Below are 16,237 nucleotides of genomic sequence, written 5' to 3'. Positions count from 1 at the left end.
AGAATAATTTTGGTTTAAGGCTGCTTGTATGAGACCTTGTAACCATTCGGTTTGGTAGAAGAGAAGAGGAAGGGACCAAAGTGTATTTGGTTAAGTCTACTATGAGACTAAGGCCTGGAAAGGAAGGTTCAGAGGAAGTTGTTGAATTTGGAATAATTGGTAAAAGTGGTTGTAATAAGGTAGGATCGGGTGATGAGAGTGGCTATGAGGGGATAGGATCGGGTACAATTAGAGATAAGGTAGGAGATGGTTGATAGGTGTTTGTAGTGGTCAAGGAACGTGGGGTACTAGTGTCGGAATTTGAGTTGGAAAGTGGAGATGGGATAAGTGTTAGGTTAATGAAAATTGGATTTGAAATAGGAGTTGTATCCGTATCAAAGGAAGACTTGTCTTGTGAAAACGAATGTACCTGTTCATGAAATACAACATGGCGTGAGAAATAAAATTTACTTGAAGTAATATCAAAACAAATATATCCTTTGAAAAGTTTATGATAACCAAGAAAGGCACATGCAGCAGACTTTGTATTAAATTTATTACTTTGATATGATTTTAACCAAGGATAGCATAAACACCCAAAAACTCGAAGTTCATGATAGGTAGGAGAAATTTTAAATAATTTTTCATATGGTGAAATGCCATCAAGAACATACGTAGGAAGACGATTTTTAGTAAAACAAGCTGAATCAAAAGCATATGTACAAAATTTTGTTAGAACACCAGAATGATATAGTAGAGCAAGACCTGTTTCAACTAAATGTCTGTGTTTGCGTTCAGCAAGACTGTTTTATTCTAGAGTTTTTGGGCAAGTAGTACGATGAGTTATGCCATTTTGAACAAAATAATTTGTTAGAGCTTGAAATTCACCACCCTAATTAGACTGAAAAATTTTAATTTTTCGGTCAAATTTTTTTTACTACATGTTGAAATTTAATGAAAACATTGAGCACATCAAACTTCTTTTTTGAGAAAATAAATCCAACAATATCTACTATAATGATCAAGAAAAATAACATAATAACGAAAACCATCAATGGAATCAATCGGGGTAGGTCCCCAATCATCCGAAAAAATTAAATCTAATGGTCCTTTAGAAACAGTACTAGACAAAATAAAAGGCAATTTATGACTTTTATTGACACTATAGGAATGACATAATCTAGGACGAGACTAAGACGAGATTTTTATTTTTGAACATCGTATAAACAGGTTATCGAAGCCCTTCAAAATAAATTACTGATTTTCCTAAACTAACTTGTAGAAATAGTGAAACCAGGTCGAATCCCAATGGAACCAATGTGGATAGCTTCTCAAAGTAAAATAAAAATGGAGGGGATTTTGAATGTTTGAATCAAAATTATAAATAAACAAAAAATAATGAAGGCTGAATATTAAAGTAAATAAAAATCAATCTTAATAAATTTCCAATTCAAGAGTGCTAATTCTATCCAATTGTAATCATGATCATAGGCTAAAATATCAATTCTTCTATTCAAGTACTTACTCTACTTATTCGAAAAAGCCGCAACAAGTGTAATTCTCCTAATATAATTGACTCAAACCCAACATCCAAATCAAAACTTACCATTAGTCAACTGGGCACGATAGCGTTCCATATCAACTTAATGATAGCATTAAGAATAATGAGAATGACTAAATCAATATTAATTAATTGAGATAACTGCAATTGAATTAACCTTGTTCCTTTATTTCCCTAGAGCCTATCATGCAAGCTATGTAATTCAAATAAGCCGCAATCACACATACATGAGCCAGCTCCTTGCTACTTGTGTCAATCGTTCATGACAATTACGGATCACAAACTCAAAGTTTAGCAATAGAAAAATCAATATCAAAATTGAGTCGTCAGTTCAATCAATATCAATAATTCATAAATAATAAAAACAAGAAATAAAAAATATTTGAATTAAAAAAGAATTTTGTTAAGCACAAAGCCTCACAAAATCATAATTGGAATTTATTCACTCTTAAATTAGAAACTAAAAGATTTGCCACTCATGGTGGAGTAAGAATTCACAAGAATTGTAGAGAATAATAGAAGAAGAATAAGAATATGAATAATAATCTCAAAATACTCAGCCGTCCTTTACTTGGTAGAACTAGCCTCCTTATATAGGAAGTTAAACCTAAACCCTAATAAGAGAATCCTTATTAAAAGAAATAAACTTCCTATATGATCTTATCCCTATAAGGAAGGATAAGATAAAGAGTAATCTAAACAAATTAAAATCCTAAATACATGAGAAAAAGTTCTCTTTATCCAACACTTCCAAAAATAAAGAAAATTAACTAAAGATTGGTCCACCACAAATTTATCTCTGAAAAATTCGAAGCTCTCTTTTGCAACTTTCAGCAGATCATGGGTTGCAAGGTGTGGTCACGCCTTATTGAAAATGATCTTCTGCCTAAGTTGTTGCTCTTCCTTCAAAAGACTTGGTTTTTGACAAATGATGCTTCAAAACATGTCTTTTGGCTGAATTTCACTCAATCCTTGATATTTTATCATCTAGATCAGAATAAACACAATTTCCACAACTAAGCACATTATCCAATCAAAATGTAAGAGAATTAAACACAATAAGTATAACTATTTATGACCTATCAAATTCTCCCACACCTAATTTATGCTTGTCCTCAAGCATACCTTAATTCAACATACCAATTCTCCTCTCTACTTCCTTTTTATCTCTTTTAATCTTCACAAATACCAAATCAGTTAAACATACATCAATGAGTTGAATAATAATGACAATCAAGAGAGTAGCGCTCATAGGATAAATTTGTAAAAAGAATAAGTATCTCACTAATTCATCAAAATCAAAGCAACAAGACTTAACACCCTAACATGGTTTCACTCAATACTCTCAAAGTGTTTAGGGTGTATTTACTCTCAGAATCAAAACATAGCATGTTATTACCATAAGCTTGCTAATGAATCAAGTCTCCACCACTAAACATGAATTAGATGCAAGAATCAAAGGGACTTTATAAGGGTTGTAATGGGGCTTAGGAAAGGGTATGATAAAATGAGAAATTAAAGTGTTTTGCAATCAAGACAAAAAGGTTAGTTACTTGCATAATAACTATGCCACATAACCATAAAACACACGACTAAAACTTTGAAATTTATTCCTACATCTTATATTAGCACTAAAAACTTTGGAGAAATAACATATAACAATTCAATTCAATACATTTGATGAATACTTCTCCAATTATCCTCTTTTATGAAAGGAATAAATATCAACTTTCTTTCTCTCACTTTCTTCCTTTTCTTTCCCTTTTCTTTTCTTCTTTCTTTTTCTTTTTTTTATTTGTTTTGTCTCTTCTTTTTTTCTGTTCATTTATACCATGCAACACTTCCCTTCTTGTCTTGACAAGGGTAGAAAAATAGAGGTAGCAAATGAAAGGTTTTGGGTTAAACAACATGTGTTAAAAACAAGAAAAAAAAATAGAAAATAGGTTCAAAGTGGCTAACTAAAAGGGAAATCAACAGGGTATGTATTTTAAGAGTTTAAGAATAGGTTAATCCTAATTGCCCTTTTCATATTAAAGCATTGATCCAAGGATGTGGTCTCAACGTACATTCGAAAGCAAGTTCTAGAATAATCATACTAAGTTTGATAACACTCAACAAAAAATAATTAGAGCAAAATATAATGAACTGCTCTTAGGCTCAAAAGCTCACTTGAATGTTCAAATTTGTATCAAGTCTTGTGCATTTTTCAATCAACAAACTAATGGGATACCATCAGATAATTTTAAAGAAAACTAATCATGCTTATCCCTTTCATGCATTAAAACTCAAACAAAAAATGTATATCTAACTTACATGGTATTCTAAGTTATCAAAACAAAACTCAAGGTTGCAAAGGAAAAATTAGCACATATGAATTATAGCATACCTAATTCTAAGCATAAAAAAAATATTTTCAAAAAGAAAAGGAAATCATGTAATTATCATATTCCTCCCCCACACCTAAACTATACATTGTCCTTAATGTATCAAAAAGAAAATGGCTCATAAAAGAAATGAAAAGAAATATGAAACTTTCCTGATTTGCGACCAACTCAGACTGAATAGTCAATAGTGATGGTGGGAAAGAAGATAGAATCGCCTAGTGAAAATAGAAAGTTTTGGTGATGGCTGCTGCAAAAGAAAATAAAACGTTGGTGGCTGCTGTAAAATAAAACTTTCTTTCTTCTTCTTCTTCTTCCTTTTATTTAGTTCTATAATAAATAAATAAGAAAAATAAATAAATAAATAAAAAAAATGAAGTAGAGAAGCCGAAATGAATCAGAAGATGTTTTAAAACAAGGCGTGGTCACGCCTTATAAAAGACGAGCTTCTGTAATTTTAAGTGCAGTTGTCAAAACAGAAGATGTTTTCGCCTTATAAGAAACGAGCTTCTGTAATTTTAAGTGCAGTTTTTTTTAAACAAAAACAGAAGATGTTTGGAAACAAGGCGTGGTCACGCCTTATAAGAAACGAGCTTCTGTAAGATTAACAGTAATTTTTAAAACAAAACAGAAGATGTTTGGAAACAAGGCGTGGTCATGCCTTATAAGAAACGAGCTTCTGTAAAAAAGAATTCAGTTAATGCTTCTGGGAGAGCTGTAAAAGGCGTGGTCACGCCTTATCAAAATTAGTCTCCTGCCAGAAAAAAAAATTGAACTTCTTCATTAAAAAAAAATATTCGAAAACAAAATAAATTAAATGAAAGAAAATAAAAAGTATAAATAAAAATAAAGAAAGCATTTGGGTTGCCTCCCAATAGTGCAATTGTTTAACGTCGTTATGCTCGACGGAATGATGAAATATTTGAGTCATCCAAATAAGTGGAGTGATCCAAAGGGAAACTAATGAGACATGGAGCAATTTCACCCTCATGGAAGATTTTCAATCTATGACCATTCACTTTGAAAATCTTATTCGAATCCAAGCTTTTAACTTTTACTGCACCATAGGGAAACACATTAGTAACAACAAATGGACCGATCTATCGAGAACGAAACTTATCAGGCATAAGCTTCAATCGGGAATTATATAATAATACTTTTTGACCAATCTTATAATCAATTCCTTCTAAATTAGATTGTGCATCTAATTCTTGCTCATCGCTAACACTCTCTTTTGCAAATACTTCCTGCACAATTGGATCAATTACATCAATATGGTAAAAAGAATGTCCATTATTAGGATAATTCATTGCATCGAAAATATTAAATTTAACAATCTCTCCATCAAACTCTACGAAGAGAGTACCCTCATCTACATTAATTTTTGTCTTAGCAGTTTTCATGAATGGTCGTCCTAATAAAATCGAAGCTGATTTTGATGAAGAATTACCATCCATTTCCAAAATATAAAGGTCGAGAGGAAATATGAGCTCATTAACCTGCACCAAAACATCTTCAATAACTCTAAGGGGATGAATATAAGAATGATCAACTAATTGAATCACTACACCAGTGTTTTGCAAGTCATTTAGTTTCAAATCTTGATAAATAGAAAATGGCATGACATTAATAGAAGCTCCCAAATCTAACATGGCACACTCAATTTTTGTATTACCAATAACACAAAGTAATGAAAACATACCTAGATCCTTGCATTTTTTTGGCATATTATTTTGTAAGATAGCCGACACATTGTTACTTACCACCACTTTCTCCTTTTCCTTCATCCTTCTTTTGTTTGCGTACAATTTCTTCAAGAACTTTGCATATTTAGGAATTTGCTTGATAGCATCCAATAATGGGATATTTATCTCCACCTTCCTAAATGTATCCAAGATCTCCTTTTCTTGCTCATCTTCTTTTGGCTTAGCTAATCTGCTAGGAAAAGGAGGTAATGGAGTGTGAGATGAAAGAGATAGAGGAGGATCGAATTTTACCCCACATGATGCTTTAGAGGAAGCTTCTTCTTCCTTTTCCTTGCTCGGTTCACTTCCCTTGAGTGGAATCAACCCTGAAGGAATCTCCTTTCCATTTCTTAGAAAAATTGCACTAACATTCTCCTTTGGATTTATTTCTGGTTGTGAAGGTAGTATTCCAGAATTTTAAGCCTCCAATTTACTAACCGACGTAGCCAATTGTGTAATTTGATTGCCTAAATTATGAATGCTTGACCTTGTTTCCTGTTGAAATTGAAGAGAATTGTTAACAAGATTTTTAACAATATCTTTCAAAGACATACCTGAATTTGAAGCTTGAGGTTTTTGGAGAACTTGAGGTGGTCTAATGAAATTCTGGGAAGGATAATTTTGTTGTCCTCCTTGGTTTCCATAGCCCAAATTCAGGTGTTCTCTCCATCCAGGATTATAATGATTGGAAAAAAGGGTCATACTTCCTTTGAGGTTGACCAGTAAATCCGCCTAGAACATTAGTCTTTTGCATCGAGTCCTATTGCAATGTTGGGCACATATCAGTGGGATATCCTTGAACTGAGGATATTCCACAAACTTTTGCCATTTGCAATTGCCCTACAGCCATTTGACGAACCATAGCAGTTAAATTAGAAATTTGATTTTCAAGATTTTTAGTGCTTATCTCATTAACTCGCCTTGTAGCTCCATCAGCTTTTGTACCAAATTGCTAAAAATTTTCAGCCATGTTTGAAATCAATTGCTTAGCTTCTTCAGGTGTTTTATCTACCGAAGCTCCACCACTTGCTGCATCAATCATACTCCTATCCATTGGCCATAATCCTTCATAGAAGTATGTGATTAAGAGTTGCTGAGAAATTAGATGATGGGGGGCAGCTAGCACACAGTTGCTTGAACCTTTCCCAATACTCATAAAATGTTTTCCTAGTGAACTGTGTTATGCCATAAATTTTTTTCTGATGTTAGCAGCTCTTGTTGCAGGGAAGAACTTATCTAAGAATAATCTTTTCATCTCATTCCATGTTGTTATTGAAACGGAGGGTAGATAATAGAGCCAATCTTTTGCTTTATCCTTCAAAGAAAAGGAAAAAGCTCTAAGATTTATTTGCTCTTCGGTCACACCATGTGGCTTCATTCCGAAGCATACAATATGGAATTCTTTCAAGTGTTTATGAGGATCTTCACCTGCACATCCATGAAAAGAAGAGAATAAGTGAATTAAACCAGATTTTAATTCAAAATTAACTGCAATATTGGAAAATGTAATGCATAAAGCTTGTTGATTTAAATCCGGTGCAGCTATGTCTTTGAGAGTTCTGTTCGCCATGTTTTTTGTAACTTCTTGAAAAATAGATGTGTCACCAATAGCCAAATCTATTTCCAACTCCTCTATGAGACAACTTTTTCTTTGTCTATTCTCCTTTCTTAATCGACACGCTGTCTTCTCAATTTCAGGATTAAACTTCAAATCAATATCTTGAGAAGAACGAGTAATAAACAAATAAATTAATCAATGAGAAACGAAAATAGGTTCCCCGGCAACGACGCCAAATTTGAACGGGTTGTCGAAGCCCTTCAAAATAAATTACTGATTTTCCTAAACTAACTTGTAGAAATAGTGAAACCAGGTCGAATCCCAAGGGTGCCAATGTAGATAGCTTCTCAAAGTAAAATAAAAATGGGGGGATTTTGAATGTTTGAATCAAAATTATAAATAAACAAAAAATAATGAAGGCTGAATATTAAAGTAAATAAAAATCAATCTTAACAAATTAACCAATTTAAGAATGCTAATTCCATCCAATTGTAATCATGATCATAGGCTAAAATATCAATTCTTCTATTCAAGTATTTAGTCCACGTATTCGAAAAAGCCGCAACAAGTGTAATTCTCTTAATATAATTGACTCAAACCCAACATCCAAATCAAAACTTACCATTAGTCAACTGGGCACGATAGCGTTCCATATCAACTTAATGATAGCATTAAGAATAATGAGAATGACTAAACCAATATTAATTAATTGAGATAATTGCAATTGAATTAATCTTGTTCCTTTATTTTCCTAGAGGCTATCATGCAAGCTATGTAATTCGAATAAGTCGCAATCACACATACATGAGCCAGCTCCTTGCTACTTATGTCAATCGTTCATGACAATTACGGATCACAAACTCAAAGTTTAGCAATAGAAAATCAATATCAAAGTTGAGTCGTCAGTTCAATCAATATCAATAATTCATAAATAATAAAAATAAGAAATAAAAAATACTTGAATTAAAGAAGAATTCTATTAAGCACAAAACCTCACAAAATCACAATTGGAATTTATTCACTCTTGAATTAGAAACTAAAAACTTAGCCACTCATAGTGGAGTAAGAATTCACAAGAATTGTAGAGAATAGAAGAAGAATAAGAACATGAATAATAATCTCAAAGTACTCAGCCGTCCTTTACTTGGTAGAAATAGCCTCCTTATATAGGAAGTTAAACCTAAATCCTAATAAGAAAATCCTTATTAAAGAGAAATAAACATGAGAAAAAGTTCTCTTTATCCAACACTTCTAAAAATAAAGGAAATTAACTAAAGATTGGTCCACCACAAATTTATCTTTGAAAAATTCGAAGCTCTCTTTTACAATTTTCAGCAGCTCATGGGTTGCAAGGTGTGGTCACGCCTTATTGAAAATGATCTTCTGCCCAAATTTTTCCTCTTCCTTCAAAAGACTTGGTTTTTGACAAGTGATGCTTTAAAACATGTCTTTTGGCTGAATTTCACTCAACCCTTGATATTTCACCATCTAAATCAGAATAAACACAATTTTCACAACTAAGCACATTATCCAATCAAAATGTAAGAGAATTAAACACAATAAGTATAACTATTTATGACATATCATCGTAGGACGTCATCAACAGTACGCATGGCAGCATGACCAAGATGTTTGTGCCATGTAGAAAAAGAAGACAACAAGGCAGTTTTCGGCATGGTGAAAGGCACATCTAGCCGAAGAAAAAGAGAATAGAATCCACCATCATTCGGGCGGGTTAGCAGTAAATCCTTCGTGTGGATATCCTTGATTTAAAAATGATCAGGAAAAAATTCAATTGACACATTATTTGAATTAGTAAAAGAAGAAACATAAAGTAAATTAGTAGAAATATTAGAAACATGCAAAATAGGACATAAAGGAGATTTTTTACTAAAAGAATGACAAACCGAAGCACCAATATTAGAAATTGGAATAGTATTACTGTTTCCGATTATGACTTCATCATTCCTCAGATATGGTGAATGAGTGGAAAGGTTATCAAGAGATGGTGTAAAATGATGAGATGCACCCGAGTCAAGGATCCATTATTAAGGGGTAGGAATTTGTGGAGTAGCAGTGGTGTAGTTGCTGATCGGTTTGGGTGTAGAAAGAAGAGGTGGAAGATTATTCTTGTTGATTCTTAGAGATGAGCAAGTACGGTTGATATGGCCAATGCCATTACAATTGTAGTAAACCAAATTAGATATGTCTTGAGCAGTTTGTGAAGGTGAAAAAGGAGTCATATGAGCAACATTATTTACCGAATATTGCTGTGGAGCAAAAGGACTGAATTGTTGCTGTTGCAGGGCTCGATATTGGTTCCTCCTATGGCCCCTTGTACCACGATTACGTCCCCGAGAAGAAGATGAACCACAGGACTAATTGAATGAGGGAGCAGTAGAATAAAAAATAGAAGGTGTAAAGGAAGAAGAACCCGATTTTCAGCAAGAAGACTTGTTTCTTCGCTTAGTAACAATCCGTATAAATCATCAAATCCCACAGAGTCAAGACGATTCTCTAGCGAACATACAAAGCGTCTGAAATCAGTTTCAAGTCCATTGGTAAGAAATTGAACAAGATCATCTTTCTGAAGAACATGACCAAGGGCAGCAAGCTTGTCATACATAGATTTACCCCTCTGAATATATTGAGCAATGGATTCATTAGAATCCTTCTGGAGTTTATAAAAGCCAGTTTTGATATTCCAAATTTGAGCCTTGGATCCAGAAGCATAAAAAGTTGCAAGTTTGTTCCAAGCATCTCTTGTAGAGGAGGAACCAATTACCTGAGGCAAATATTGTTCAGAAATTGATCCGATAATACAACTGAGAACCATTTGATCACGATGAAACCATAGGGCATACTCGGGATTAGGAGCATCAATGACTGTGATAGGAGGAACGACATCATCTCCTTTGATGTGGGTAGCGAAATTAGCACTATTGATGAGAGGTTCAATTTGTGCTTTCCAAAGAAGGTAGTTTGTAGAGTCTAATTTGATTAGAATATAGCTAGAAATATTTGGTAAAGAAGAAAAAATAGAGGGAATGAACGAGGAAGAAGAAGCATAAATAGAAGAGGAGGTAGAAGATGAAGTAGTTATGGTAAAAAGAAGCCAACGTTTGAACAAAAGCGTAAGAAGGATCAAAAAGAAAAAATTCAATTGTGAAGCACTATGCTCTTGATACTATGTTAAGATTGATCAAATAACTGAAAAACTTATCTTATACGTATTGTGATTACAATATATATAGATGTAGACTACAAGCTTTACAATAGTTGAGATATACTAGGAATAGAACTGTAAACTATAATACAGCTAATGTGATAAATACAATCATATAAAATAGCATATATCCTTATCCTTTTCTTAGTAAAAATATTTTAGAGACTTGAGTTAAAATTTAAAATGATTTCTTACAATTTTAAATATAGTTGAATAACTAATTTTAGGAAAATTCACCTTATCATTTAGTCCTTTTGAAAAGCTTTATAGGACTACGAATATTGCATAAATATCTTTTGATCATATTAACTGTAATTTCTTTTCTATCATAATATCGTCAATAGCAGTAAATATTTTAAATATTAAAGAATCTTCTATAAGGTATATCATTTAGGAAAATGAGAAAATAAAATATAGGATCCTTATATAATAACGATTCTGTTTGAGGGGAATTACTTCCAAAGTTAAAATTTCATACCATAAAAGTTTGTGCAAGTTCGCTCCACTTCTTATGTATTGTCCCCTCAAGTACTTAAAAAATTCAATTTAAGCCCTCAAAAATATTTTTAAGTATGCCTCATTTATGTATTAATTGTTCTTTTTTTATATCTCATGTATGTTAATTTTTCTTCTTTTTTTCATTTCTAAATGTGCTTTGAATTATGGTCCATGGGCAATGTACTTCACCATTTCATTATAGCAAGTTTCTCCCATCGAAACTAGTTCAACACAACAATCATTAGCAACAATACCCTTCAAGAACACTGACTTGAAAATTTCTTTTCCACACTCTTTTGTGATTTGTTTTCCACATTCATCCAAAAATTTATATAGTCCCGGGAGCGGCTCTTGTGACGGCGTTGGTGCTCCAAAATCAAGTCCAGATGCAAACTTTGACATATTGATTATTACAGCACTAGCTTGGATCAAAAGTACCGAGATAAAAAGGTTGTTAAGTCTTACCATTGCGAATGGATGGAAATTATTTTCTTCTGGGTTCTATAAAGATATGTTTGTTGGTGGAGTTGAATAGTTAGTGAAGCACGCATTTATAGTCACATGACGTAACAAGTTATAGAAAAATTAATCAATATTTTTATTCAGTTTTCTAATAAATTAAGGCATTTATATGACACTAAAAGATTAATAATTGAACAGTAGAAATTAAACTCAAACTTTCTTGAGCATGAGTTAGTCTTATAACTGATGCTTTTATTATGGTGCACTAAATTCAATTCTTTTATTCACTAATAGATTCTTTTTAAGGAAAAATTCATATTGCATTACGCTAATTGAGAGTATGTTACATTTGTAATTGACGTCTCATTTAGTTATTCAATACTATTAAAGTTACACTTCCAAAGTTTAGAGTAATTATAATTACCTATGTGGTGGACGTAAGAGGTATCAGTTGCACCGCCTTCATGTCGTACTGGATTATATATCTTATTACCATTATACAAAGATAGTATGTATAAAAAGAATAAATGTTATGGTGAGTTATTTTTTCAAGCTACAACGGAAAAAGAAAATCAATGTTCTGTAAATTATAAGAAATTTAGGAAAATAAATTAGCGGACAAACAAGTTATAATAAATAAAATTTTTAGAGCTAAGCTTGGATAAATGCGATTCTATCTATAGCTTTGATGCATTCCATAATGATTCTTTGTTACTTTCTTCTCAAAAATATTTTAGAGACCTGAGTTAAACTTTAAATCGATGTCTTAAAATTTTAAATACAGTTGAATAACTAACCTCGGTCAAATTCACCTTATCATTTAGTCCTTTTGAAAAGCTTTATAGGACTATGAATATCGCATAAATATCTTTCGATTGTATAAATTGTAATTTCTTTTCTATCAGAATATCGTCAATAGCAGTAAATATTTTAAATATTAAAGAATCTTCTGTAAGGTATATTATTTAGGAAAATGAGAAAATAGAATATAGGATCCTTATATAATGACGATTCTGTTTGAGGAGAATTACTTCCAAAGTTAAAATTTCATACCTTAAAAGTTTGTGCAAGTTCGCTCCACTTTTTATGCATTGTCCCCTCAAGTACTTAAAACAATCAATTTAAGCCCTTAAAAATATTTTTAAGTATGCCAATTGTTCTTTTTTTATATCTCCTGTATGTTAACTTTTCTTATTTTTCTCACTTTATCCCCACTGAATAATGGCACTAGAGTCGTCAACGCCCACATTATTTTTCTTATTTTCGTTCTCATTATGTTAAACTTCTCTTATATTTCTCTCAGATAACCCGACATTTTGGAAACAGAAAAACTAATAATTTTCAAAACTATTTATACTATAAATTTTTTATTTTACTTATCTAAGAATGGATGCAAATCACTGCTAGAGTACCAATGTTTAATAATATTTGTCTTTTTCTACGCCCAAATGAAAAGTAATTGGACGTATATGTAGCGCACGTGCATATTAATTCTAAGAGAAAAAAAAAAAGAAAAATACGTGGAAATAACAATATGAATATTAGGACCAAACTAAGAAAATGAGATTCATAATTCCCTATCGAACAAAGATATGTAAAACATTTTGAACATCTGTGATATTAATCTTCTAGTACAATTATTTCAATTCCTTATTCGAGGCGATGACACTAATCGTTCATCGCACATTCTCAATAGATCTGGCAATAGTAAACTTTCTAGATTCTGATTGAGCGGGCAAGTGGTACTGGTGTACCAATGCAGTTCTTGTACACTTCCTCACCCTTAGCTAAATACATTTCTAAATGTGCTTTGAATTGTGGTCCATGGGCAATGTACTTCACCATTTCATTATGGCAAGTTTCTCCCATCGAAACTAGTTCAACACAACAATCATTAGCAACAATACCCTTCAAGAACACTGACTTGAAAATTTCTTTTCCACACTCTTTTGTGATTTGTTTTCCACATTCATCCAAAAATTTATATAGTCCCGGGAGCGGCTCTTGTGACGGCGTTGGTGCTCCAAAATCAAGTCCAGATGCAAACTTTGACATATTGATTATTACAGCACTAGCTTGGATCAAAAGTACCGAGATAAAAAGGTTGTTAAGTCTTACCATTCGCGAATGGATGGAAATTATTTTCTTCTGGGTTCTATAAAGATATGTTTGTTGGTGGAGTTGAATAGTTAGTGAAGCACGCATTTATAGTCACATGACGTAACAAGTTATAGAAAAATTAATCAATATTTTTATTCAGTTTTCTAATAAATTAAGGCATTTATATGACACTAAAAGATTAATAATTGAACAGTAGAAATTAAACTCAAACTTTCTTGAGCATGAGTTAGTCTTATAACTGATGCTTTTATTATGGTGCACTAAATTCAATTCTTTTATTCACTAATAGATTCTTTTTAAGGAAAAATTCATGTTGCATTACGCTAATTGAGAGTATGTTACATTTGTAATTGACGTCTCATTTAGTTATTCAATACTATTAAAGTTACACTTCCAAAGTTTAGAGTAATTATAATTACCTATGTGGTGGACGTAAGAGGTATCAGTTGCACCGCCTTCATGTCGTACTGGATTATATATCTTATTACCATTATACAAAGATAGTATGTATAAAAAGAATAAATGTTATGGTGAGTTATTAAATGTTATGGTGAGTTATTTTTTCAAGCTACAACGGAAAAAGAAAATCAATGTTCTGTAAATTATAAGAAATTTAGGAAAATAAATTAGCGGACAAACAAGTTATAATAAATAAAATTTTTAGAGCTAAGCTTGGATAAATGCGATTCTATCTATAGCTTTGATGCATTCCATAATGATTCTTTGTTACTTTCTTCTCAAAAATATTTTAGAGACTTGAGTTAAACTTTAAATCGATGTCTTAAAATTTTAAATACAGTTGGATAACTAACCTCGGTCAAATTCACCTTATCATTTAGTCCTTTTGAAAAGCTTTATAGGACTATGAATATCGCATAAATATCTTTCGATTGTATAAATTGTAATTTCTTTTCTATCAGAATATTGTCAATAGCAGTAAATATTTTAAATATTAAAGAATCTTCTGTAAGGTATATTATTTAGGAAAATGAGAAAATAGAATATAGGATCCTTATATAATGACGATTCTGTTTGAGGGGAATTACTTCCAAAGTTAAAATTTCATACCTTAAAAGTTTGTGCAAGTTCGCTCCACTTTTTATGCATTGTCCCCTCAAGTACTTAAAACAATCAATTTAAGCCCTTAAAAATATTTTTAAGTATGCCTCATTTATGTATTAATTGTTCTTTTTTTATATCTCCTGTATGTTAACTTTTCTTATTTTTCTCACTTTATCCCCACTGAATAATGGCACTAGAGTCGTCAACGCCCACATTATTTTTCTTATTTCCGTTCTCATTATGTTTAAATTATGTTAAACTTCTCTTATATTTCTCTCAGATAATCCGCCATTTTGGAGACAGAAAAACTAATAATTTTCAAAACTATTTATACTATAAATTTTTTATTTTACTTATCTAAGAATGGATGCAAATCACTGCTAGAGTACCAATGTTTAATAATATTTGTCTTTTTCTACGCCCAAATGAAAAGTAATTGGACGTATATGTAGCGCACGTGCATATTAATTCTAAGAGAAAAAAAGAAAATTACGTGGAAATAACAATATGAATATTAGGACCAAACTAAGAAAATGAGATTCATAATTCCCTATCGAACAAAGATATGTAAAACATTTTGAACATCTCTGATATTAATCTTCTAGTACAATTATTTCAATTCCTTATTCGAGGCGATGACACTAATCGTTCATCGCACATTCTCAATAGATCTGGCAATAATAAACTTTCTAGATTCTGATTGAGCGGGCAAGTGGTACTGGTGTACCAACACAGTTCTTGTACACTTCCTCACCCTTAGCTAAATACATTTCTAAATGTGCTTTGAATTGTGATCCATGGGCAATGTACTTCACCATTTCATTATGGCAAGTTTCTCCCATCGAAACTAGTTCAACACATTAATCATTAGCAACAATACCCTTCAAGAACACTGACTTGAAAATTTCTTTTCCACACTCTTTTGTGATTTGTTTTTCACATTCATCCAAAAATTTATATAGTCCCGGGAGCGGCTCTTGTGACGGCGTTGGTGCTCCAAAATCAAGTCCAGATGCAAACTTTGACATATTGATTATTACAGCACTAGCTTGGATCAAAAGTACCGAGATAAAAAGGTTGTTAAGTCTTACCATTGCGAATGGATGGAAATTATTTTCTTCTGGGTTCTATAAAGATATGTTTGTTGGTGGAGTTGAATAGTTAGTGAAGCACGCATTTATAGTCACATTAACAAGTTATAAAAAAATTAATCAATATTTTTATTCAGTTTTCTAATAAATTAAGGCATTTATATGACACTAAAAGATTAATAATTGAAAAGTAGAAATTAAACTCAAACTTTCTTGAGCATGAGTTAGTTTTATAACTGATGCTTTTATTATGGTGCACTAAATTCAATTCTTTTATTCACTAATAGATTCTTTTTAAGGAAAATTCATTTGCTGTCACTACTAGTTACGCATGTTACTAATAGTGAAAAGGAGTTTTTCATCAAATAATATGACATTTCAGTTTGAGCACTCTTCAGTATTTTGGGCATAACGTCTTCTACAGAACTCGGATTTAGGCGAATAAAGTGGCGTTGGAAGTATAAGAGGCGGGGCTACAACTTTGATGTTTTAAGAATTTTCACATTCTGTCATATTGAAGGACGAAAATGCCCCTGAATTTTCTGCTCCTGCA

General features: G+C 32.0%; 1 protein-coding gene across 1 annotated transcript; it reads right to left on the bottom strand.

Annotated features, from left to right (window-relative positions):
- Positions 1–13,126: 13,126 nt before the first annotated feature.
- On the bottom strand, positions 13,127–13,531 carry LOC125369991 (protein DOWN-REGULATED IN DIF1 11-like). The gene has a single exon (XM_048373535.1). The coding sequence runs from the start codon at positions 13,529–13,531 to the stop codon at positions 13,127–13,129; it is 405 nt and encodes a 134-aa protein (XP_048229492.1).
- Between the last annotated feature and the right edge of the window lie 2,706 nt (positions 13,532–16,237).

This window comes from Ricinus communis, chromosome 5 (genome assembly GCF_019578655.1).
Source record: "Ricinus communis isolate WT05 ecotype wild-type chromosome 5, ASM1957865v1, whole genome shotgun sequence".
NCBI classification, from domain to species: domain Eukaryota; kingdom Viridiplantae; phylum Streptophyta; class Magnoliopsida; order Malpighiales; family Euphorbiaceae; genus Ricinus; species Ricinus communis.
Note: the sequence above shows the minus strand (reverse complement) of the source record. Positions and strands in the feature narration are given on the sequence as shown.

What these genes read in the sequence shown, in the direction of transcription:
- LOC125369991 (XM_048373535.1), bottom strand. Translation starts at nt 13,531, where the DNA reads ATGGTAAGACTTAACAACCTTTTTATCTCGGTACTTTTGATCCAAGCT.